Here is a 22,278-nt window from a genome sequence, read left to right on the forward strand (position 1 = left end):
TTTTGATTGGTCGTCATGAAAAAAAACATAAGGGGTAACGCTGTTGTTTTTTGTTTTTTATTGGTCGTCAAGAAAAAAAACATAACATTAAAATGTATGTGTGTTTTTCTATTATTTCCCTTATGGTTTTTTCATGACGACTGATAAAAACGACAGTGTTAAAAAAGTGTTCTTTGGTCGTCATGAAAAAAACCATAAGGGGTAACACTGTTGTTTTTGATTGGTCGTCATGAAAAAAAACACAAGGGGTAACACTGTGGTTTTTATCGGTCATCATGAAAAAAACATGAGGGGTAACACTGTCGTATTTTATTGGTCGTCATGAAAAAAAACATAAGGGAAATAATAGAAAAACACACATACATTTTAATGTCATGTATATCCTCTTTATTGATGATTGATCATTGTTAACGTTCATCGCCTCAGTGGTGCAGTGGAGTGTACTCATTGATAAGATCGGAGGTTAATACTCCAAACAGCTCAGGTTCGGATCCCTGCAAAAACATCGGCAGGGGTACTGCTGTCGTTTTTTATTGGTCGTCATGAAAAAAACCACAAGGGGTAACACTGTTGTTTTATCGGTCGTCATGAAAAAAACATAAGGGGTAACACTGTTGTTTTAATCAAATGAAACATGAGGGGTAACACTGTCGTTTTTATCAAATGAAACATAAGGGGTAACACTGTCGTTTTTTATCGGTCGTCATGAAAAAAACATAAGTGGTCACACTGTTGTCTTTGTCAAATAAAATATAAGTGGTAACACTGTCGTAATTTATTGGTCGTCATGAAAAAAAACATATTTGAAAATAAATAAATAATTATCCTTGTCAAATAAAATATAAGGGGTAACACTGTTGTTTTTGATTGGTCGTCATGAAAAAAAACATAAGGGGTAACACTGTCGTATTTTATTGGTCGTCATGAAAAAAAACATAAGGGAAATAATAGAAAAACACACATACATTTTAATGTCATGTATATCCTCTTTATTGATGATTGATCATTGTTAACTTTCATCGCCTCAGTGGTGCAGTGGAGTGTACTCATTGATAAGTTCGGAGGTTAATACTCCAAACAGCTCAGGTTCGGATCCCTGCAAAAACATCGGCAGGGGTACTGCTGTCGTTTTCTATTGGTCGTCATGAAAAAAAACACAAGGGGTAACACTGTTGTTTTATCGGTCGTCATGAAAAAAACATAAGGGGTAACACTGTCATTTTTTATCGGTCGTCATGAAAAAAAACATAAGGGGTAACTCTGTCGTTTTTTATCGGCCGTCATGGAATAAATATAAGGGGTAAACCTGTCGATATTGATCAAATAAAACATAGGGGGTAACACTGTTGTTTTTCTTTGGTCGTCATGAAAAAAAACACAAGGGGTAACACTGTTGTTTTAATCAAATGAAACATGAGGGGTAACACTGTCGTTTTTTATCGGTCGTCATGAAAAAAACATAAGGGGTAACACTGTTGTTTTTTATTGGTCGTCATGAAGAAAAACATAAGTGGTCACACTGTTGTCTTTGTCAAATAAAATATAAGTGGTAACACTGTCGTAATTTATTGGTCGTCATGAAAAAAAAACATATTTGAAAATAAATAAATAATTGTCCTTGTCAAATAAAATATAAGGGGTAAAACTGTTGTTTTTTATCGGTCGTCATGAAAAAAAACATAAGGGAAATAATAGAAAAACACACATACATTTTAATGTCATGTATATCCTCTTTATTGATGATTGATCATTGTTAACTTTCATCGCATCAGTGGTGCAGTGGAGTGTACTCATTGATAAGTTCGGAGGTTAATGCTCCAAACAGCTCAGGTTCGGATCCCTGCAAAAACAACGGCAGGGGTACTGCTGTCGTTTTTTATCGGTCGTCATGAAAAAAACATAAGGGGTAACACTGTCGTTTTTTATCGGTCGTCATGAAAAAAAACATAAGGGGTAACTCTGTTGTTTTTTATCGGCCGTCATGAAATAAACATAAGGGGTTAAACCTGTCGATATTGATCAAATAAAACATAGGGGGTAACACTGTTGTTTTTCTTTGGTCGTCATGAAAAAAAACACAAGGGGTAACACTGTTGTTTTAATCAAATGAAACATGAGGGGTAACACTGTCGTTTTTATCAAATGAAACATAAGGGGTAACACTGTCGTTTTTTATCGGTCGTCATGAAAAAAACATAAGGGGTAACACTGTTGTTTTTTATTGGTCGTCATGAAGAAAAACATAAGTGGTCACACTGTTGTCTTTGTCAAATAAAATATAAGTGGCAACACTGTTGTAATTTATTGGTCGTCATGATAAAAAACATTTTTGAAAATAAATAAATAATTGTCCTTGTCAAATAAAATATAAGGGGTAACACTGTTGTTTATGATTGGTCGTCATGAAAAAAAACATAAGGGGTAACACTGTCTTTCATCGCCTCAGTGGTGCAGTGGAGTGTACTCATTGATAAGTTCGGAGGTTAATACTCCAAACAGCTCAGGTTCGGATCCCTGCAAAAACATCGGCAGGGGTACTGCTGTCGTTTTCTATTGGTCGTCATGAAAAAAAACACAAGGGGTAACACTGTTGTTTTATCGGTCGTCATGAAAAAAACATAAGGGGTAACACTGTCATTTTTTATCGGTCGTCATGAAAAAAAACATAAGGGGTAACTCTGTCGTTTTTTATCGGCCGTCATGAAATAAATATAAGGGGTAAACCTGTCGATATTGATCAAATAAAACATAGGGGGTAACACTGTTGTTTTTCTTTGGTCGTCATGAAAAAAAACACAAGGGGTAACACTGTTGTTTTAATCAAATGAAACATGAGGGGTAACACTGTCGTTTTTTATCGGTCGTCATGAAAAAAACATAAGGGGTAACACTGTTGTTTTTTATTGGTCGTCATGAAGAAAAACATAAGTGGTCACACTGTTGTCTTTGTCAAATAAAATAAAAGCGGTAACACTGTCGTAATTTATTGGTCGTCATGAAAAAAATATATATTTGAAAATAAATAAATAATTGTCCTTGTCAAATAAAATATAAGGGGTAACACTGTTGTTTTTTATCGGTCGTCATGAAAAAAAACATAAGGGAAATAATAGAAAAACACACATACATTTTAATGTCATGTATATCCTCTTTATTGATGATTGATCATTGTTAACATTCATCGCCTCAGTGGTGCAGTGGAGTGTACTCATTGATAAGTTCGGAGGTTAATGCTCCAAACAGCTCAGGTTCGGATCCCTGCAAAAACATCGGCAGGGGTACTGCTGTTGTTTTCTATTGGTCGTCATGAAAAAAAACACAAGGGGTAACACTGTCGTTTTTTATCGGTTGTCATGAAAAAAAACATAAGGGGTAACTCTGTCGTTTTTTATCGGTCGTCATGAAAAAAAACATAAGGGGTAACTCTGTCGTTTTTTATCGGCCGTCATGAAATAAATATAAGGGGTAAACCTGTCGATATTGATCAAATAAAACATAGGGGGTAACACTGTTGTTTTTCTTTGGTCGTCATGAAAAAAAACACAAGGGGTAACACTGTTGTTTTAATCAAATGAAACATGAGGGGTAACACTGTCGTTTTTTATCGGTCGTCATGAAAAAAACATGAGGGGTAACACTGTCGTAATTTATTGGTCGTCATGAAAAAAAAACATATTTGAAAATAAATAAATAATTGTCCTTAATATAAGGGGTAACACTGTTGTTTTTCATCAGTCATCATGGAAAAAAAACATAAGGGATAACACTGTCGTTTTTATCAAATGAAACGTAAAGGGTAACACCGTATAGAATAGAATAGAAACACACACACACACACACACACACACACACACACACACACACACACACACACACACACACACACACACACACACACACACACACACACACACACACACACACACACACACACACACACACACACACACACACACACACACCCCAATCAGATGGATCCGACCGGGATTTCTGTTGCGATGGGTTTCCTCCACCATCAGCGACTTATACAATAAACAAATTATGTAAAACAAAACCCCTCTTTCATTTTAAAATAATAGTATGCAAATATTTTGAATAGGCCTCCATCTTTGTTATACTTTTAAAATGTTCCTTTAAAGCCTATTTTATAGCTTACACACTGATATTTTAAAACAGGAATGTGAAATGCGAAATGCATCCTGGGATATTTAAGGGTCCCAAATCCACTGGGCTAGCGGCTAGCCCACCAGGAAGAAAAATAACCTCCGTTCACTTCAACAGAGAAACACTCTGAGCATGCGCATTTCAATGTTTCCAGTCCAATACACATTGCATTGGGCTGGTGGGGCTAGAGCCCCTCTTGCACCTCCAGACAAACTCAGCCGGAAGAAGCAAGCCAGGGTCGACTAATAAAAGCGCCAAACTTGTTATTTTATAGTACCTTCTGGGGAGATTATATATATATATATATTCTATTTTTTATATGTATATATTTTTTCATTTTCATTTTCCTTTATTTTTTTCTTGTGAGAGTAGCGACTTGCCCCTAATGACCAGTCGCCACTGGTCATTCTGACCTGGGACATTGAATTGTCGGTCCTCCTCATTTTTTTCCGGTCAATGACCCGTAAATATAACCGACAACGGAAACTCTGCTATAAACCGGCCTAACTTTCACCGTCAACACCGAACCCCTTCTTCTTCGCACGGCTGTCAACTTCCGGAACATTCGCTAGTTAGATTTTCTCAAACAGCAGTTTCAAGTACGGGTATCATAGAACTAACGTTAGCCAAGTGGGGGCTCCATGATTGCTAAATCTAACGAGAGAGGTAAAATTGCCATTAAGGAAGGAAAGCAGAGTATGCTTTGCGACTGTGCTTCGCAGTATGCCTTGCGAAACCCAGTATGCCTTTCGAAACACCTCGTGATTGGTCGATGAAAAGCTACCAGGAACGCGTGGGGGCGTTCTTGTGTCATGACGGAAACGCCCAAGCCTGCAGCTGGACCCTTCTCGGAAAATGGGGTTCAAAAGCGTTAAAATATCTCCCCATCAAGGCCAACAGCAGAGATATAAAGAAGATATTAAAACACAATTGATTAGGCCTAGGCCGACACATGCTATATCAGTCCTAATCCTGAACGCACTGTATTTTCAAACCGGCGATTGTGCACTCTCAGGGATGTTTGTAACTGTCTAGGCACGGTCCAATAAATAATGAACCTCATCAGTGCTTTATGGCAAACAATCGAACAAAAAACTCCTGCAGAAATTCTCCGAAACCCGCTGGTCTCAGCATGATTTGTGAACAGTAGGCCTATCGTCTTCTGTCATTGATCAATGTGAGGACATTAACCAAGATGATTAAATTAAAATCAGAGGGGAGACAAGAGCAATGGAATCATTTTATTTTATTATATGCCTTGCGACGTGGCGTTGGAATCGTACATGTATTTTTGGAATTTTAAATTGCTGCAATAAATTATGTTGTTGACTTCTTACAGGTCTCTGTCTTTGCTGTTTAAATCTAACAGTATTCTATGAGTAATATAACGGCGGCAACCAGTTTTGGGGTATTGCGAAGTGGCGCCAGCTGGACATTCCGTGGTATTGGATGTGTTTTAATAAAACGCGCCCGGTACAAATTTGGCAGCCGGTACAAATTTAGTGTGACAACGCCACTGAGGCAAGTAGGCTATATGCTCTTAGCACCCATACGAGTCGAGTACCCCTGGAGTCCTCGTTAGATACGAGCGTTTTCACGACGTTCGTTACCAACGATGCTTTCGGGAAACGGGGCCCATGCCAAGTAATCGTGTTTGCTGCATTTAGGTTTGTTATCGTTACCAAAATGGGTGCGTTATCAGGTCTCAGAGGATGGAGCTTTACTTTGTACCTTGTGGTATGCTTTATCGTTGGAATGTTTGGTTTCAAAATCAATTGATTCCTTCAAGCACATGGTCAATATCGATTTCAATTCAGTTTATTTAGGCATTTATAAATAAGAACAGAAGGTTATAAAAAACAATATAAAAATTTGTGGTGTCATTTGAACAGACCTCTCAAAAGGCCAACAATTAACCACATTCCATGTTTGGCTTGACCATTTGTCCGTACCCCAATATCAAACCGCCGCCAAATGTTCATTCAACAATTCCATGCATTCTAAGTTCCCCTTTTTAATATATTTTTTAATATAAATAAAAGTCAGTGCATTACTACATGAAGAGTCCACAGAAACAAGCCATACACAATCCCAAACCTTTCCCTTATATGCAACCATATCCAAGTGTTCACCCTTGTTTTGAGTTTTAAAAACAAAACAAAACCTTCTACTAAAAAGCCTTCAAAAAGGTTGAGCGTGAACAGAACCTCAAGCTATAAAAACAATCACCGAATCCTCAGCTTGAAGCTCCCTGGATGTTCCGCTTTAAAGTGGCCTACAATCTGAATGTGTGCCGACTTTTGTCTTCGCCAAACCCTCTGGTGGACGTGTGGTTCCATGCTCCCATTGGCGGGGGGGGGGGGCGCAGAGACACCTCCAAGAGGGTTCCCTCCCTCCCTTTAGGCCCCCCCACCACCCCTAGTAGCACAGAGGTCGGCCCCCACCACCCCTCGTAGCACAGCGGTCGGCCCCCCCCACCACCCCTAGTAGCAGAGGTCGCCCCGTGAACGGAGGCCCCTTCCTGGAGCCTCGGCGCCTTACTTCCAGAACAGGATGTTCCAGAAGAGCAGCCAGCAGGGGTAGACCAGCAGTGCGGCCAGGGGGTAGAGCAGGGAGCCATAGAGGGCGTGGTCCAGGATGCCCTGGGAGATGACGGACAGGTAGAGCATCCAGCCCTCCTGCAGCGTGACCGGCGTCTCCTGCAGCTCCTGGAAGAAGAAGACGGCGAAGAGCAGCGTGAGGCCCGGGCTGAGGATCACCATGACGACGGCAGACAGCGTCCTGGAGAGGGGGGGAGGAAGAGGGGGGGGGGGGAGGAAGAGGGGGGGAGAGCGGTTAGGTCAACAGGTCCTGTTTAACATGCAATATATATTATTTATTTTTCCTGGTAAAGGACACTTTAACTACAAACTTAGATTTTTGCGACAAAAGCACTTAAAATATTTAAAATAAAACATTTTATTATTTAAAATAAAAATATTTAAGAATATATTTCAAATCAGTCCATCATTGAAAAGTCCTGTGTGTAGAATCCAGAACTAAATAGCGGCTATCCAGAACTAAACCACCCCTCACGCCACTCTGTCCAACGGCCGCGGTCGCCTGCACTGTGTCACGGGCCAGTAGGCGTTTCCACTTTTGCAAAGCATCCACACTCATTTCCCCTACACGGCGACGGCACTAAAGAACGACTCACAAATGGGTCGTAGTCTACCGATGAGGATAACATTGGTATCCTCATCGGATACCAATGTACAGTAGGGAGTTGATACTCCCTACCGACTTCCCCCTTAACCCTAACCCTAGAAGGGAAGGGGGGGCCCTTGATGACCATATAACTGTTCAAAGCTACTTTACAAAAATGGCGGCCCCCCATGGAAGAGAACCCTCCACTAAAGACAGAGGGCTCATTCCAAGTTAATGTAAATCAACAATATCCTACTTTTAAAAAGGTTGTATGAGCGATTCTAGGCCGAAACATAAATGATCACATTCATCTGATCTTTCCTCCCGATCCGCTAGCTGCCCGCCCCATAAGCAGGCTGCGTTCATGATAGTTTTAGAAGTGACTTCGCCCAACATCGCTGATACAACCTTTAATTGGTTTTAAAGGTTTTGTTTGTTTGTTTGTTTGTTTGTTTGTTTGTTTGTTTGTTTGTTTGTTTGTTTGTTTGTTTGTTTGTTTGTTTGTTTGTTTGTTTGTTTGTTTGTTTGTTTGTTTGTTTGTTTGTTTGTTTGTTTGTTTGTTTGTTTGTTTGTTTGTTTGTTTGTTTGTTTGTTTGTTTGTTTGTTCTGTTTTTCTTGTCCTTACTTTAGCATTTAGGCTGGGCTGGGTACGGGGGATTAATAAAAGCTGTATCTAATCTAATTAGGCGCTCGTTAACACCCAGTAACCGACCCCACTCGGGGGAATACTCACTTGGGCACGTGGGGCGTGATGAAGGCGGCCAGCGGCACCAGGGTGAGCGCCAGGATGAAGCCCAGGGAGAAGTTGATGAGGGCGGTACAGCCCAGCAGCACGGCCAGGTACAGCACGGCCACCAGCTTCAGCACCTTCCAGCCCTGCTCCGTGCCCTCGCCCGCCAGCAGGCTGCACACATCAGTCAGAGAGGCAGACGGTCCGTCAGGCGGTCAGGCATGCAGGCGGTCAGGCAGTTGAGGCCACTGTGGTACGGTGCAGTTTGAGTTAAAGGGGTGATATCATGCTTTTTTTACTTTTCCCTTTGCTTTGGATGTTATACATCCTATATATCCTTATATGGTCATCAATAAGGACCCATATAAGGATCTGTGTCCATATATGGACATAGGTCCTTATTGATGACCATAGAAGGACGTGTATCCTGAAATGGACCATAAATACACGTAGGGCGTACATAAATGAACAAAACACTGCGGTTCACTACCTTCACCACCACAGGGTTGCTCGATCCTCTCTCCCCGTCAGTGGACCCCTTGTCCCGGGTGCAAGTCCCACCCTACCGGTGTGTGTTGTGGGTTCGAGTCCCACCCTACCGGTGTGTGTTGTGGGTTCGAGTCCCACCCTACCGGTGTGTTGTTGGTTCGATACCCTCCCAACCGGTGTGTGTGGCGGGTTCGAGTCCCTCCCTACCGGTGTGTGTTGTGGGTTCAAGTCCCCCCCTACCGGTGTGTATCGCGGGTTCGAGTCCCCCCATACCGGTGTGTTGTGGGTTCGAGTCCCTCCCTACCGGTGTGTATCGCGGGTTCGAGTCCCTCCCTACCGGTGTGTATCGCGGGTTCGAGTCCCTCCCTACCGGTGTGTATCGCGGGTTCAAGTCCCCCCCTACCGGTGTGTATCGCGGGTTCGAGTCCCTCCCTACCGGTGTGTTGTGGGTTCGAGTCCCTCCCTACCGGTGTGTTGTGGGTTCGAGTCCCCCCCTACCGGTGTGTATCGCGGGTTCGAGTCCCCCCATACCGGTGTGTTGTGGGTTCGAGTCCCTCCCTACCGGTGTGTATCGCGGGTTCGAGTCCCTCCCTACCGGTGTGTATCGCGGGTTCGAGTCCCCCCCTACCGGTGTGTATCGCGGGTTCGAGTCCCCCCATACCGGTGTGTTGTGGGTTCGAGTCCCTCCCTACCGGTGTGTATCGCGGGTTCGAGTCCCCCCCTACCGGTGTGTGTTGTGGGGCAGGGCCAGGCCCGCCGTGTAGATGGCGATGGCGGTCAGGACCACGGCCTCCGTCTCGGACACGGGGAAGTGCTCGACGGCGAGCTCCTGGGAGAGGACGGGCAGCGTGTAGAGGGCCACGCCCGTCAGGTGGCTGATCACCAGGGGGGTGAGGATGGAGAGGACCCCCGGGCTGGCGGGCTGGGGGGCAGAGAGGGGGCACAGCGGGGGACAGGGTGAGGAGAAGGAATACTGAACACACATAAAATAGATTCATGTTATTTATAAAGTAATATTCATATATCAACATTATTAATATTAATACTCCATTAAAAATTGGATGGACTGCCTTTGTACAGCGGAAGAAAAATGAATGAAAAGAAACACGTAGACTGAATACACATAAAATATATCCATGTCATAACTTATACAGCAATATAGATATATATCAACATAATTATTAAAACGTATATGGATTGCATTTATACAGCGCTTTTCTAACCAGTGGCCACTCATAGCGCTTTACATACTGCCTGGCATTCACCCATTCACGCACACACCGACGGCAGTGTCAACCAGCCAGCTCGTCTGGAGCAGTCAGGGTGAGGCGTCTTTTTCGACACTCAGACCAGCAACCTTCTGGTTACCAGCCAACCCGCTCTACCTCCTGAGCCACATGCCTCCCCTAATACTACAGGAATGACTGAATATTAAGTAGTAGAAAGCAGTTGTGTTACCATCCGCTGCCACAATGCTACTCATGGTTTATCTGTGCACAGGATGCACCTTAACCTGCCATAGTAGCGCCATGTAGCGTATGAATAGGATTCCCGCCAAATGGTCAAATCTTTCCACAAGTGGCTGGTTGAACCTGCATGTACAGTTCGTCAGGACCAGATACCGCGACGCGCCTCTCAGTGAAGTAGAGACACCGGTCTTAACATGCCTTTAGAAGAGATAAAAGAAAAAAACACCGGTTTGACTCACCACCACCTCGACGCCGTCTTCTGTAGTTCTGGTGGGCGGGGAGGACAGTTGAACCCACAGGTCTAAGGCCTGGACACGCTCAAGGTCAAGGCAGCTAATGGCGGTACGAGAGCTGGGAATCTTGTGTTCATCAGTGCATAAGCAACATACATAGGACATCCTGAATAAATATTTACACCTAAGCAGCTTCACGAGTTACAAAAAAACTGCACACTGGTCAAGGTAGCCGTAGCAGTACGAGATGTTTGAATCGGGTGTTTATCAATGCATCACGCATCAGCAACATACCCCTCCTACTAATGGTATGTAGTAGGGATCGACCGATATATCGGTCGGCCGATATTATCGGCCGATATTCGCGTTTTTTACGTGTAGCGGTATCGTCCGATACGCGGCTGATTTTCGCCGATTTTTTTATTTTTTTACTTGTTCTACCTCACCTGTTTTTAATATTTGTTAAATATTGTTCATCTACTTGTTCTTACTTGTTCTACCTCACCTGTTTTTACTATTTGTTAAATATTGTTCATCTACTTGTTCTTACTTGTTCTACTTCACCTGTTTGTTAAATATTGTTTTTTATATTGAAGTTCAATAAATGTTTCTTTAAAAAAAAAAAAAAAAAAAAACGGCTCAAGAAAGTCCGTATCGGCGTATCGGCTAAGGCTGATGAAAAAATATCGGCATCGGTATCGGCCCTAAAAAAACGGTATCGGTCGATCCCTAGTATGTAGTACGTGGCTAACCCTGGCACTTAATGTAGGCACTTATTGCATGTTGTACTTAGTTATAGTACTTAGCTGTGTAGCATCTTATCCTAGCTAACTCTGTTGTATATGGGGAATGGGTTACCCTAGCGATTGTTGCTTGGCACTTGGCTTTATGAAGATCATTTCTGTACCGACAGTGATATACATAGTTTTTTCTCTTTCTTCTGACAAATGCACTTATACTAATGCCGCTTTTCCACTGCATGGTACCAGCTCGACACGACTCGACACGACTCGACTCAGCTCGCATTTTTTGCGTTTCCACCGCGGTACCATGGTATCTGGTACCTGAAGTGGCTGCTTTTTCTAGTACCTACTCGCTCTAGGTTCCAAGCGAGCTGAGCCGATGCTAAAAGGTGACGTCGGCAGACGGCCGGCGACTGATTGGCCAGAGAGTGTGACGAAGTCACGAGAGCGACATGGCAACCGTGCTGGTAACATCCATAGCAGCGCCGCAGCCAACATGTTCCACTTCTCCAACTTCTTCAACATGCCAGCTAATAATAGTAATGTGATCGATGTCCTCCATTGTTGTTATGTGGGTTCTGTCCATGTGTGGGTTGCGTATGTGTTGTTTGCGTCGCGTACACAAATACGTCACGGCCCTTTCGCGCAGCCGACCCCGCCCACGTCCAGGAGGTACTTTTTGCGGTGGAAAAGCACCCGTGCTGCTACCGTGTCGAGTCGTGTCGTGTCGAGTCGTGTCGAGTCGAGCTACATGTGCGGTGGAAAAGCGGCATAAGTCTCTTTGGATAAAAGTATGTTCTAAATCCCCTCAATGTAGTGGGACGACATCAATAAATATTTCACCACAACAGCTTCACAAGTTCCAGAAACCAAAAGGCCAGAGTTGGGAACGCGGGAGGCAAAGAGTCGGGAAGGGAGGGAGGATACACGAAGCAACAGGATGAGCGCCAGCAGGCCGAAGGCCGGCATGTAGTAACCGATGGAGACGAAGCGGGTGAGCGAGGGCATGAGGTAGAAGAAGTACGACTGGTGGAGGCGCTCCAGGAGGTTGTTCAGCTTCCGGTACATTCCTTCCAAGAGCCTGGCGACGGAGGGGCGGATGAAACGCAGGAATCTCATTAGAACCGCACCGATCTGGATTGTTAGCATCACTTTTCGGATTCACAATTGCTTTTGTTACATTCTTGTTGTACACCTATAAGTACATCCACAAAAGGTATAATTATTTTTGCTTGGTACCTCAACAGCCACATTGCAGGTTTAGAAAATAAAAGATTATAAAAAAAAAAAAAATGGAGTGGCAGAAGTTTAAAGTGATCAAGTGGTAGTGGTACCAGCTACGGTTGATTCTAGTGCAAAATGCAGCTATTGTTGCACCTATTCCCTATACTAAGACAGTTTTTTTTAAAGGTTTTCTGTGGGAGCGTATTTGAAATGTATTTGAGTTCTGGTGAAAACTTGTTTTGCCTGCATGCATGTACAGTATTTATGCACGCATGTCAAAGATGGCACCCATGCACTCTTGATCATCCCTGGAAGGAGGGATTCCCCCACTCCCCCACAATTAAGGAGTTTTGTCTTTCCCTCTGGGGGGTTATGGTCAGGGGGCTGTCACTTATACACGCCTTTTTAAGCCCTTTGAGACTACCTGTGATTGGGGGCATTGTCATGCCAAATTTGTACCGGGCGCGTCATCCATACGTAATCCATTCCAAACCTGCCTGGCAACAGATGATCGCGTCGTCCGTTGCCTGGCAACCGACGATCGCGTCGAATGACGTGAAAGGTTCACGAACATTCTCGTTCATTCGCACTTGTCCGTTATCTGTATTGTGCTATTTCGTCCTCGACATGCTTTAAACACTCACTTTACTTGCTAAATTTGATTAAACAATTCAATACAATACAAATATAAAGTAAAAACAAGTGTTATCTAGCGATCCGTTATCTATATTATGTTATTTCATCTTTGGCAACATGAGCGCGAATGTTTTTTGAAACCTGCCCGGCAACGGAGAACCCTTACGTAATCAGTTGTCCTTTGCCTGGCAACGTCAACAAATTTGGCATGACAGCACCACAAATAAAAGTAATCTACATGAAGAGACTGCCCTCTAGTGGTCAGACATAAACACGCAGTTCCAACCGAAGACCTCAGAAGCGGTGTGCCCACCTGCCCACGGTGGTGGCGTCCGTCTTGTACTGGCGGAAGCTGTTGACGCCCTTGATGGAGGCCGCCTCGATGTGGTAACGCAGGAAGAGGCCGTGGTCGCCCCAGGGCCGGCTGCTGGCCTGCTTCAGCACCATGAGCATCATGGTCTGCACCGCGTGGCTGTAGCCCGACGTCGTGTCCCAGTCGTTCCTGGGGAGCTGCGACGGAGAGCGAGGGGGGAAGAGGAGACGGACGTCCATAAAACCGACACGGCTTCCAACTCGCTGAGGATTATTTATTTATTTTCGTCGTGAAAAATAACTATTTGTGTGTTTGTTCTACATGTTGTTCGTCCTGCCACTAAATGTACGCACTTATTGCATGTTCTCATCCTAGCTGTCTTTTTAGTGTTTAGCATCGTGTAGTGTCTTATCCTGGCTATCTTTGTTGCATGCGGGGGTTGAATGGGTTAACCAAGTGATTCTTATTAGTGCTTTGCACTTGGTTCTATGAACAACCTTTTTTTCAGTTCTTTTTATTCGACACGGGGAACAGAAAGAAAGAAACCATCGTTTCATTGACACTTAAAACCTCATTTTCGAATGCCAGTTCTCACACAGCCATTGTAGGCATGAAGACGTCTGCTACCAAGCTTGTGTTCAAATAAATAAATGGGCTTTCCTCAGAGATTTTGAGGAAGCAAGAGGCGTGTCCGCTCCGTATCTGTCCGTGGGGATGACCCTCAGGTCCGCACGGTCATCAGAGAGCGGGGTCACTCTTGGGAGGGCTGGTGACGGGCAGCGCACGGCTCAGCCCCGTCCAGGCAGCCGCCTCCCTCTTCTCCTATGAACGTCCCTACTGAACCGCCGTTGATATATCGTGGTTTCTCTTTCTCCGGACAAACGTACTCATTGTAAGTGGCTTTGGACGAGGGCGTGTGCCAACCGCCCTGAACGACCAGCGAACCCCCGCGTACCCCCGCTCCGCCCTCTGACCCCGGGGGGCCGTTACCTTGCCCTGGGTGGTGCACAGCACCCCTATCTTCTGGCAGAAGGCGTAGAAGAGGTTGGCCAGGTCCAGGTTGGGCAGCTGGCCGTTGAGCCCCTCCAGGACCAGGTCCAGGCTGGTGACCACGTCGCTGCTGAGCTCCAGGGAGAGGGCGGCCTGGATGGAGCCCCCGCGGCCCTGCAGCGGGGACCAGTCCATGCCTGGGGCGGCCGAGGACCGGGCGTGGTGTTGGGGGAAGGAATGATCCATGTGGATTAGATAAAGGGTGGGGGGGGGGGGGGGGGGGGTGGTGTATGTGAGTGTAGTGGTGTGTGTGTGTGTAAGTGTAGAGGTGAGTGAGTGAGTGAGTGTGTGTGTTCGTTGTGTGTCTAGTTGTCTAGTTGTGTCTAGTTGTGTGTGTGTGTGTGTGTGTGTCTAGTTGTGTGTGTGTGTGTGTGTGTGTCTAGTTGTGTGTGTGTGTGTGTGTCTAGTTGTGTGTGTGTGTGTGTGTCTAGTTGTGTGTGTGTGTGTGTGTGTGTGTGTGTGTGTCTAGTTGTGTGTGTCTAGGTGTGTGTGTGTGTGTGTGTAGGTGTGTGTCTAGGTGTGTGTGTGTGTGTGTGTGTGTCTAGGTGTGTGTGTGTCTAGGTGTGTGTGTGTGTGTCTAGGTGTGTGTGTGTGTGTGTCTAGGTGTGTGTGTGTGTGTGTCTAGGTGTGTGTGTGTGTGTGTCTAGGTGTGTGTGTGTGTGTGTGTCTAGGTGTGTGTGTGTCTAGGCGTGTGTGTGTGTGTCTAGGTGTGTGTGTGTCTAGGCGTGTGTGTGTGTGTGTCTAGGTGTGTGTGTGTGTGTCTAGGTGTGTGTGTGTGTGTCTAGGTGTGTGTGTGTGTGTGTGTGTGTGTGTGTGTGTCTAGGTGTGTGTGTGTGTCTAGGTGTGTGTGTGTGTCTAGGTGTGTGTGTGTGTGTGTGTGTGTGTGTGTGTGTGTGTCTAGGTGTGTGTGTGTGTGTGTGTGTGTGTGTGTGTGTGTGTGTGTGAACGGATTATACAGACTTTGCATAAACCGTGCCCAGCTCAGCTACCTTTGTGGTGTGGTGGCTAATAGGGCCCGACCGATTTATCGGCCTGCTGATTTAATCGGCCGATTATAGCCTTTTTGAAAATAATCGGCATCGGCCAAAAAGACGCCGATTACAACCGATTTTTTTATTTTATTTTTATAAATGTTATTGCGATTAGTATCCTGCAGATTGCGCTCCTACTCGCCTTGCTAACTAACAACTTTAGCTGGAGTAAAAAAGAGGAGATTGAATTTTACCATACAACATGAAAGCACGCTCGCTCAGGCAGCTGCGCGCTCACCTCACCAATGTACACAAGACGCGTTGTTTGAGCATGTTGTGCCTGTTTTTCTTTAGGTCCCAGGCCATGTTAATTTGTTATACTGTAGACTCTAACGGTGAGACCATACTGCTCAGCACGCACGTGTTAGTCACTGCTCACGAGCGCAGCACATTGGGAGTTAGTTATTTATTTTACATTTTACATTACACTCATTTTTGACTGTAAATGTATTCTAAAACACTCAAAGGTTCTGCATTCAATTCACATATTCGTCAAAAGTGTTTAAAGTATATTTAAGGTATCAAAAACTACGTTTTATATGTTTTTTTTTTTTTGTTTTGTTTTTTGATCGGCCGATTAAATCGTAATCGTAATTTTTCTCTGAAAATAATCGGCATCAGCACTCAAAAATCAATATCGGTCGGGCCCTAGTGGCTAATGTGGTGGCGAGGTAACAGCGTTGTATATGCATGCCCTTACCTGTGGTGTTGGTGTGGTGGTAGCCTTCCAGCCAGGCCTGCATGCCTATCAGGTCATGCTCGTTGACCAGGAAGATGATATCCTTGGCCCAATAGATCTGACCTATTGCAAAGCAGAAAAAATAAAACAGTCAACCAATCAGGAAACTCCAGGAAGTGTTGCGGGCCACTGCATTCATGTTTGATGATATGCAAATGCATACCAGTGCTGTGTATTTATTACTGCTCTGCTATTTATTTTAATCCTGTTGTATCTTATACAATTATCATCATATATATATATATATATATATGAAAAAGAAAGACGTATACAACTATCAGTATAGATTTTTTACTGATCTGCATTTTCTCAAGAGTGTATACATAATATACATCTTATGTCAAACTGCTTCTGCACCACTGGCACCTTTTCATTTCACTGTATACTTGTCTGCATGTGACAAATACAGCTCTTGGATCTTGGATCTTGGCTGATGGTGATACCACATGTATCACCATCGGCGCATGTGGCTCAGGTTGCGTGGGTTGGCTGGTAACCCGAAGGTTGCTCGTTTGATCCCCGGCTCCTCCTAGCCGAGTGTCGAGGTGTCCCTGAGCGAGACCCCTCACCCTGACCGCTCCAGGCGAGCTGGCTGTCGCCTTGCGTGGCTGACAACCGCCGTCGGTGTGTGAATGTGTGCTTGAACGGGTGAATGTCGGGCAGTATTGTAAAGCGCTTTGAGTGGCCGCTGGTTGAATGCTGTATAAATGCACCATTTGCAGTTTGCACCGTCCCTCCTCTCAGACAAACGGAACATACTCACTCCTGAAGTACTGAGCCAAGCCGAGCAGGAGGCCCACCGCCTGGTTGTTCTCGTTCCCCGGGCTGCAGGGCGCGCTCAGCACCAGGGCCTCAGTGCGGGGGGCCCGGGGGGCCCGCAGGATCCCGTACACGTTGGTTCCCTTCACCATCTGGGAGGGGAGAGGGAGACAGAAGAGGGGGGGGGGGGGGCGTTTATGGATCTCCCTCTCGGTCGAGATCCAATTGCAGCAGATCGACAATGTGGTTGTACTCTGTGGGTAGGTGACGTTTAGCCGTTACAAGCCGTTTGAAAATCTGCCTTTTTCCTGTGTTTTAGTGGGCGTGTCCACCTTGATGTTTGCTGGATAGATGAGCAACGTTTGATACAGTCCACTGGGTGGGCTGGTAGACTGAACTACCCAGCGTACATCTAGGTGGACACGCCCACTTGTGACGTCACAATAACCCAACCCCTCACCACATATAGACGCACATAAATGCATACCACCACAAACCACAGCTCTTATGGGGTTCGGCTAAGCTCGGGAGGTAGAGTTGGTTGACTGTTAACCGGAGGGTTACCAGTCAACCAGAGATTAGAGGTGGCCCTGAGCAAGACACCTCAGCCTAACTGCTCCTGACGAGCTGGCTGTCGCCCTGCATGGTTGACTGCGCCGTTGGTGTGTGGATGAACGGTTGCAGGTCGCTTTGGATAAAAGCGTCTGCTGAAAACCCCTGAATGAATGAATGCACTCACGTATCTCTCCTTGTCTTCATCGGGGAAGGGCAGCTTGCGGGAGAAGCGCTGCGTGTAGACCTCCAGCCCTCGAGCCTGCATGGTCCTGACCAGCCAGTCCACCGGCATGCCTCTGAAACACAACAGAGGGCCGTCTTAATTCCAACGATAGTCGAGGGGCGCCCCGGTGGCTCAGCGGGTACAGCGCGTACCATTACGGCTCAGTCCTGATCGCAGCCACCATGGGCTCGACCCTACCTGTGGTCCTGGGCTGAATGTCCTCCCCTCTAACTCCCATCCCTTCCTGTCTGTCTCACTCTATCACAAAAAAAACATGAAAATTAAATAATAAATAATAACTACAGTTGCTGAGGCGGCGACCAACATTATATCATACATCTTGTATCATACATTATATCCCGTCAGAGGCCATGTCTCACCCTTACCCCGTTTTCTTTTTATGCGCGGCAAACTCCCGGCCGGTGGCGAGCGCCCGCTCCCCCGCCGGGAAGCGCTCCTCCACCATGGTGGAGCCCATGGCGTTCTCCGACATGTACGTCCGCAGGGTGAACGGCTCGAAGGCGAGGCCCATGAACCAGGCCACGCCCGCCATGTAGCAGATCATACTGAGAGAGAGAGAGAGAGAGAGAGAGAGAGAGAGAGAGAGAGAGAGAGAGAGAATTATTATACATTTGTTAATTTTTTCCACAGCATTTCCGAAACGATACACCAAATGATGACTTAATAAGTACAGACATATCTGTGCACACAAAGAAAGGGAGAGTAACCGAGACAGAGAAAATATAAAATTTCCTGGTATGTATATGGGGGAACAAAATATGGTGCAAGGCAAAAAAAAACAAAAACGTGATATCTCACCAGATCGGGGCATTGAGGCGGGTGAGCATGCCGATCAGAGCACGCCTTCTGTTGGGGTCTGACAGGAGTCCCATGGCGCTGTGATGATGCTACTCCCCTCGCATTGGCAGTGTCAGGATCTGGGGAAAACAGGATACACCGACCTCGTCAACAGACTCACAGCGAACGTTTACTTTTACAATCAACCCTGCACGAAAAGCAATAATGTTGCCATTGTATACACGTTTAATGTCAATGGGATCGATGCTTTGGTGGAGATCATCGGCTGCCATTGTCATCGTATCGATTGGTCGGAAGGTGGAAAGCTAAGCTAAGTGGCGCTGTGTACGATTACCAGCCATAGTAAATGCCAATTTGTGAATACATGCCGTATTATCTAAATTCAATATTAACATATATCATCTTAAGAATACTGTTCCTACCGAATATTGGGTTGCATTTACGAGATCCGTTTCCACCGCTGCAGCATTACTCCTCGACCCCTTCCTTTTTCCTGGAGGACCACTGCTTCGGCGGACCGACTTCCGGACATGCGCATGTCAAAGGACGTCTGACAGCCTTCTTCTTCTTTCTCTTTACCTTGGGCGCCTGGACTACTTACTGTTTACGATTGCCCCCTACGGTTGACCAAGTGAATGCAGATTTCTAGCTAAGAATAAACGATAACAAATAAATAAAAAGATAATTTAATATACGAGTTATAGGCCTATATGCCCCGACTACTATAGAATCAGGGGCGTAGCCAGGATTTTATTACTGTGGCCAGCGTTATATTTGGGGTGGCACTTGATTGTCGAGGGGGGTATTTTAAGTGCAATATTTATTCAGAACGTCGGATTATAACACTTTAAATAAGAATGATAAGTCAAAGTTAGATCAAACTAATAGTGCATATATTTCTTTCTTTAGACCGTTTCCGTTCAGGATTCTTTTTTCTTTTTTTTCTGGCTACGCCCCTGTATAGAATCCTCTAAATCCTGCCCATTTTCCCCAGAATCCTACTCAGCCATTCCATGTTAATCTCTTTCTTCATTTGGGACATAAGTTTTCCCCAAGATGACCAACCCGCTCTCCAATTCAAACTGCTGTACAATACCATTTAGTTTCCCACCAGCTCTACACATACTTCCACCCATGAAAATCCTATTCAACAACCTTTCTTCTGTTCCATCACCTCCACATCTGGACGGCCGACCAACCCCCACCATGCCGGGCCATGGCTGCAGAGTCCAAACCAACCACTCTGTGAATTCCTTCCCTGATCCCTCAATGGACTCAGTAGCCACGTCCATTGCCTTATGTTCAGCAACATCCAGAGAAATACCGTCATTGAATCTAGACTCAACACCACACTGAACAGGGGAACACAAAGAGCTCCCACATACCTGAGGTAGGATCACTGAACCCATCTGTGGATATACATTTGAAAGCCAACAAGCCGTTTAATAGCCCTCTAACATCAGTGGCTGTAATAAAGCTATGGATCAGTTATTATACACACATGTAGCACACACCAGAGGTGCTACACATTGTGGAAGGCAAATCTTAAAATCTTGCAATAGATTTGATTGCGACACACAACACATTCTACAACACATATGCACCTCAGTCAAAAGCACTTTTATATAAAGTATGATTTATTTATGTAGCAGTGGAAATAAAAAAAAAGAATTGAAATAATAATACATGATGAAAACACAAACATTTGTCAATTCCTTTTTAACCGAGGTCCCGTATTCTCTCCCAGCATATGGCCCCGGAAACAACAAAGCCTCAAAGTCCTCTCCCCTCTCCGTCGTCGCCGCCTCACTCTCCGGTGAGCACGGACACTTCCTGCAGGTGCCGCCTCACCACCTCGTCCAGCACCTTGCTCACTCCTTTGCACGCCGTCATGGCCGCCTCCATGAGGGCCTCCAGGTGGTCCTGGTGAAGCTGCGCGTCCATCTGCAGCAGGGCGATCTGCCCGCCGCGGGGCAGCAGCGCCAGGGCCAGGGAGCTGCCGCTCTCCTCGGCGAAGCAGAGGTCGGCGAGCGGCGTCTCGTCCACGAAGCCCACCGTGCAGGCACACACGTAGTCCCGCATGGGGATGCCCGCGTCGATGATGGCCAGCGTGGCCGCGTTCACGCACACGCTGTAGTTGCCGCCGTCGGCTTGCAGCACCTGGTGGGAGGGGAGTGAGACGTTTGGAAAACATGTTTGGAGTGAACGCTTGTACTGACGCGTCACACGTCGTCTACTATGCATTTACACACTTTAAAAAGGTCCACCTAGATGTACGCTGATAGAGCAGTCTGCCCAGTGGACTGTTGCAAACGATGCTCCTCTATCCGTCATAGATCTAGGTGGACACGTCCACTTGTGATGTCACTAAAACACAGGAAGAGGCAGATTTTCAAAACGGCTTGTAACGGCTAATAACACTCAGACCTGGTGGTATAATATGGGACCGTTAATATACTAAGAATTACTGGCACTAGGCCACTTTATTATTTATAGGGTTAGTGTTACTGTTCATATTGTTTGTATTTACTTTAGCATCTATTTTAGTTTTTTCCTTAGCACTAGGGTTAGGGTATTACATTGTCATGTATCTTGTATTGTATTGCATCATAATATAGTTTTATCTTATCAGTATGTGTACAACATATTTGCATCAGTTAATACAAGTAAGTGATATGATGACCTCTCTTTGAAGCACCGATGTAAAACATGACAATTGCTGGAATGAGAAAGTGCTTCGACCTTGACGTAGATGTCTATCTGTGAGCGTGGGTACAGCTGGGTCATCACGGCCGCCTCAAACGTCTGCTTGAGGTGGAGGCTCATCTCCGTGGACTTGCGGTCTCCGTGCGGCCTCCTCTTCCTCTCCGCGGTGCTGAAGGTGGCCATGCTGTACTGACAGTTGATGACAGCTCGGTCGTGGAGGGTTCGATTGCGGGAGCCTCGCATCTGGGGGAGGAAATACAACCGGACACTGTTGTTGCTGGTCGTGTTTGGCACCGATCGCTGGTACATCTTTGTACGTTCACCCCTGGTCAGGCCATGAAGCCTATCCTAGCTGGCTGTAGAAGGCAGATCCAACACCTTGCCTCTTTCCCACCTTCATGAAGTAACGCATCTCTTAGCTTGTGCCTACATTTAGCAATGTATAACTGGATCACGTCATCATACATAACCATGTTAAGACCTCATTGGATCCATCAACAAAAGTTGCAAGCAAAGCCCAAAACTCCACACCGACACACAGTAGTACAAAAAGTGCATTGTTTAAGTTCAGATATTGTCAGCTGGTGACACGCAAAAATCATTCAGCACTTTCACTCCACTGACAACTCAAGAAGTCATATTGTCTGGTAGGTGAACAGCATGTGACGTGCCTGCTATTAACGTTAGCTCCTATCAAGTCCTCTCAACGGTCCAGTGCGTGTGACCGAGGCAGCTAGCTGACCGTGGACCGTCTCTACCCACCTCATGAGGTCCGTACACCACCGCCAGACCTCATGGGGTCCATACCCCAACGCCAGGGCCTTAACGTTAAGGGTCTCTGCTCTCTACCCACCTCATGGGGTCCGTAGACCACCGCCAGGGCCTTGGTGTTGCCCTGCTCTATGTACGCAGAGCCGTCCGCCTGGGCGAAGACTCCCATGCGTGCTTGCACTTTCCGCAGCTCGGTGGCTTTTCTCCCATCCAGGCGGTATCCCTGGTCCGAGAGGAGCTCAAGTCCTGCCATTTTTTTTTAAGAATTGAATGAGGGGGAAACAAAAACACATGTGCCCACTTCTGGTACTACATTACCCATAAGTCTACAGGCGGTACGGTAGGTCCAAAGGGACAAGTGCGGTTTGAGGTTCCCGTTTAACAAAATGAATAGCAATCAATGTATATGTTGTTTTTTTAAGGTGCTTCTCTTTATTA

The 22,278-nt window shown here is 45.7% G+C and overlaps 2 protein-coding genes, 1 long non-coding RNA gene and 1 other non-coding gene across 4 annotated transcripts; 1 reads left to right on the top strand and 3 right to left on the bottom strand.

Annotated features, from left to right (window-relative positions):
- The first annotated feature begins 1,668 nt into the window (after positions 1 to 1,668).
- LOC132462569 (uncharacterized) lies at positions 1,669 to 3,970 on the top strand. Its single transcript, XR_009526878.1, has 2 exons — positions 1,669 to 2,282; positions 3,711 to 3,970. It is a non-coding gene; the product is annotated as an uncharacterized LOC132462569 (long non-coding RNA).
- A 1,996-nt stretch (positions 3,971 to 5,966) lies between these two features.
- On the bottom strand, positions 5,967 to 18,927 carry gpaa1 (glycosylphosphatidylinositol anchor attachment 1). The gene is made up of 13 exons (XM_060058149.1): positions 18,786 to 18,927; positions 18,364 to 18,482; positions 17,931 to 18,110; positions 17,506 to 17,617; positions 16,771 to 16,918; positions 15,969 to 16,070; positions 14,178 to 14,374; positions 13,188 to 13,384; positions 11,942 to 12,095; positions 10,278 to 10,346; positions 9,295 to 9,491; positions 8,084 to 8,254; positions 5,967 to 6,945 (listed from the first exon to the last, which is right to left on the bottom strand). The coding sequence occupies exons 2-13, from the start codon at positions 18,435 to 18,437 to the stop codon at positions 6,702 to 6,704; spliced, it is 1,845 nt and encodes a 614-aa protein (XP_059914132.1). The 5' UTR covers positions 18,438 to 18,482; positions 18,786 to 18,927; the 3' UTR covers positions 5,967 to 6,701.
- Positions 13,873 to 14,003, bottom strand: LOC132463727 (small Cajal body-specific RNA 8). Its single transcript, XR_009527128.1, has one exon. It is a non-coding gene; the product is annotated as a small Cajal body-specific RNA 8 (non-coding RNA).
- A 1,052-nt stretch (positions 18,928 to 19,979) lies between the features above and the next one.
- exosc4 (exosome component 4) lies at positions 19,980 to 22,189 on the bottom strand. The gene is made up of 3 exons (XM_060058163.1): positions 21,923 to 22,189; positions 21,106 to 21,312; positions 19,980 to 20,523 (listed from the first exon to the last, which is right to left on the bottom strand). Exons 1-3 carry the CDS (start codon positions 22,091 to 22,093, stop codon positions 20,170 to 20,172), a joined length of 732 nt encoding a protein of 243 aa, XP_059914146.1. The 5' UTR covers positions 22,094 to 22,189; the 3' UTR covers positions 19,980 to 20,169.
- Between the last annotated feature and the right edge of the window lie 89 nt (positions 22,190 to 22,278).

The sequence above is a fragment of the Gadus macrocephalus genome, chromosome 8, assembly GCF_031168955.1.
Source record: "Gadus macrocephalus chromosome 8, ASM3116895v1".
Classification (NCBI taxonomy): domain Eukaryota; kingdom Metazoa; phylum Chordata; class Actinopteri; order Gadiformes; family Gadidae; genus Gadus; species Gadus macrocephalus.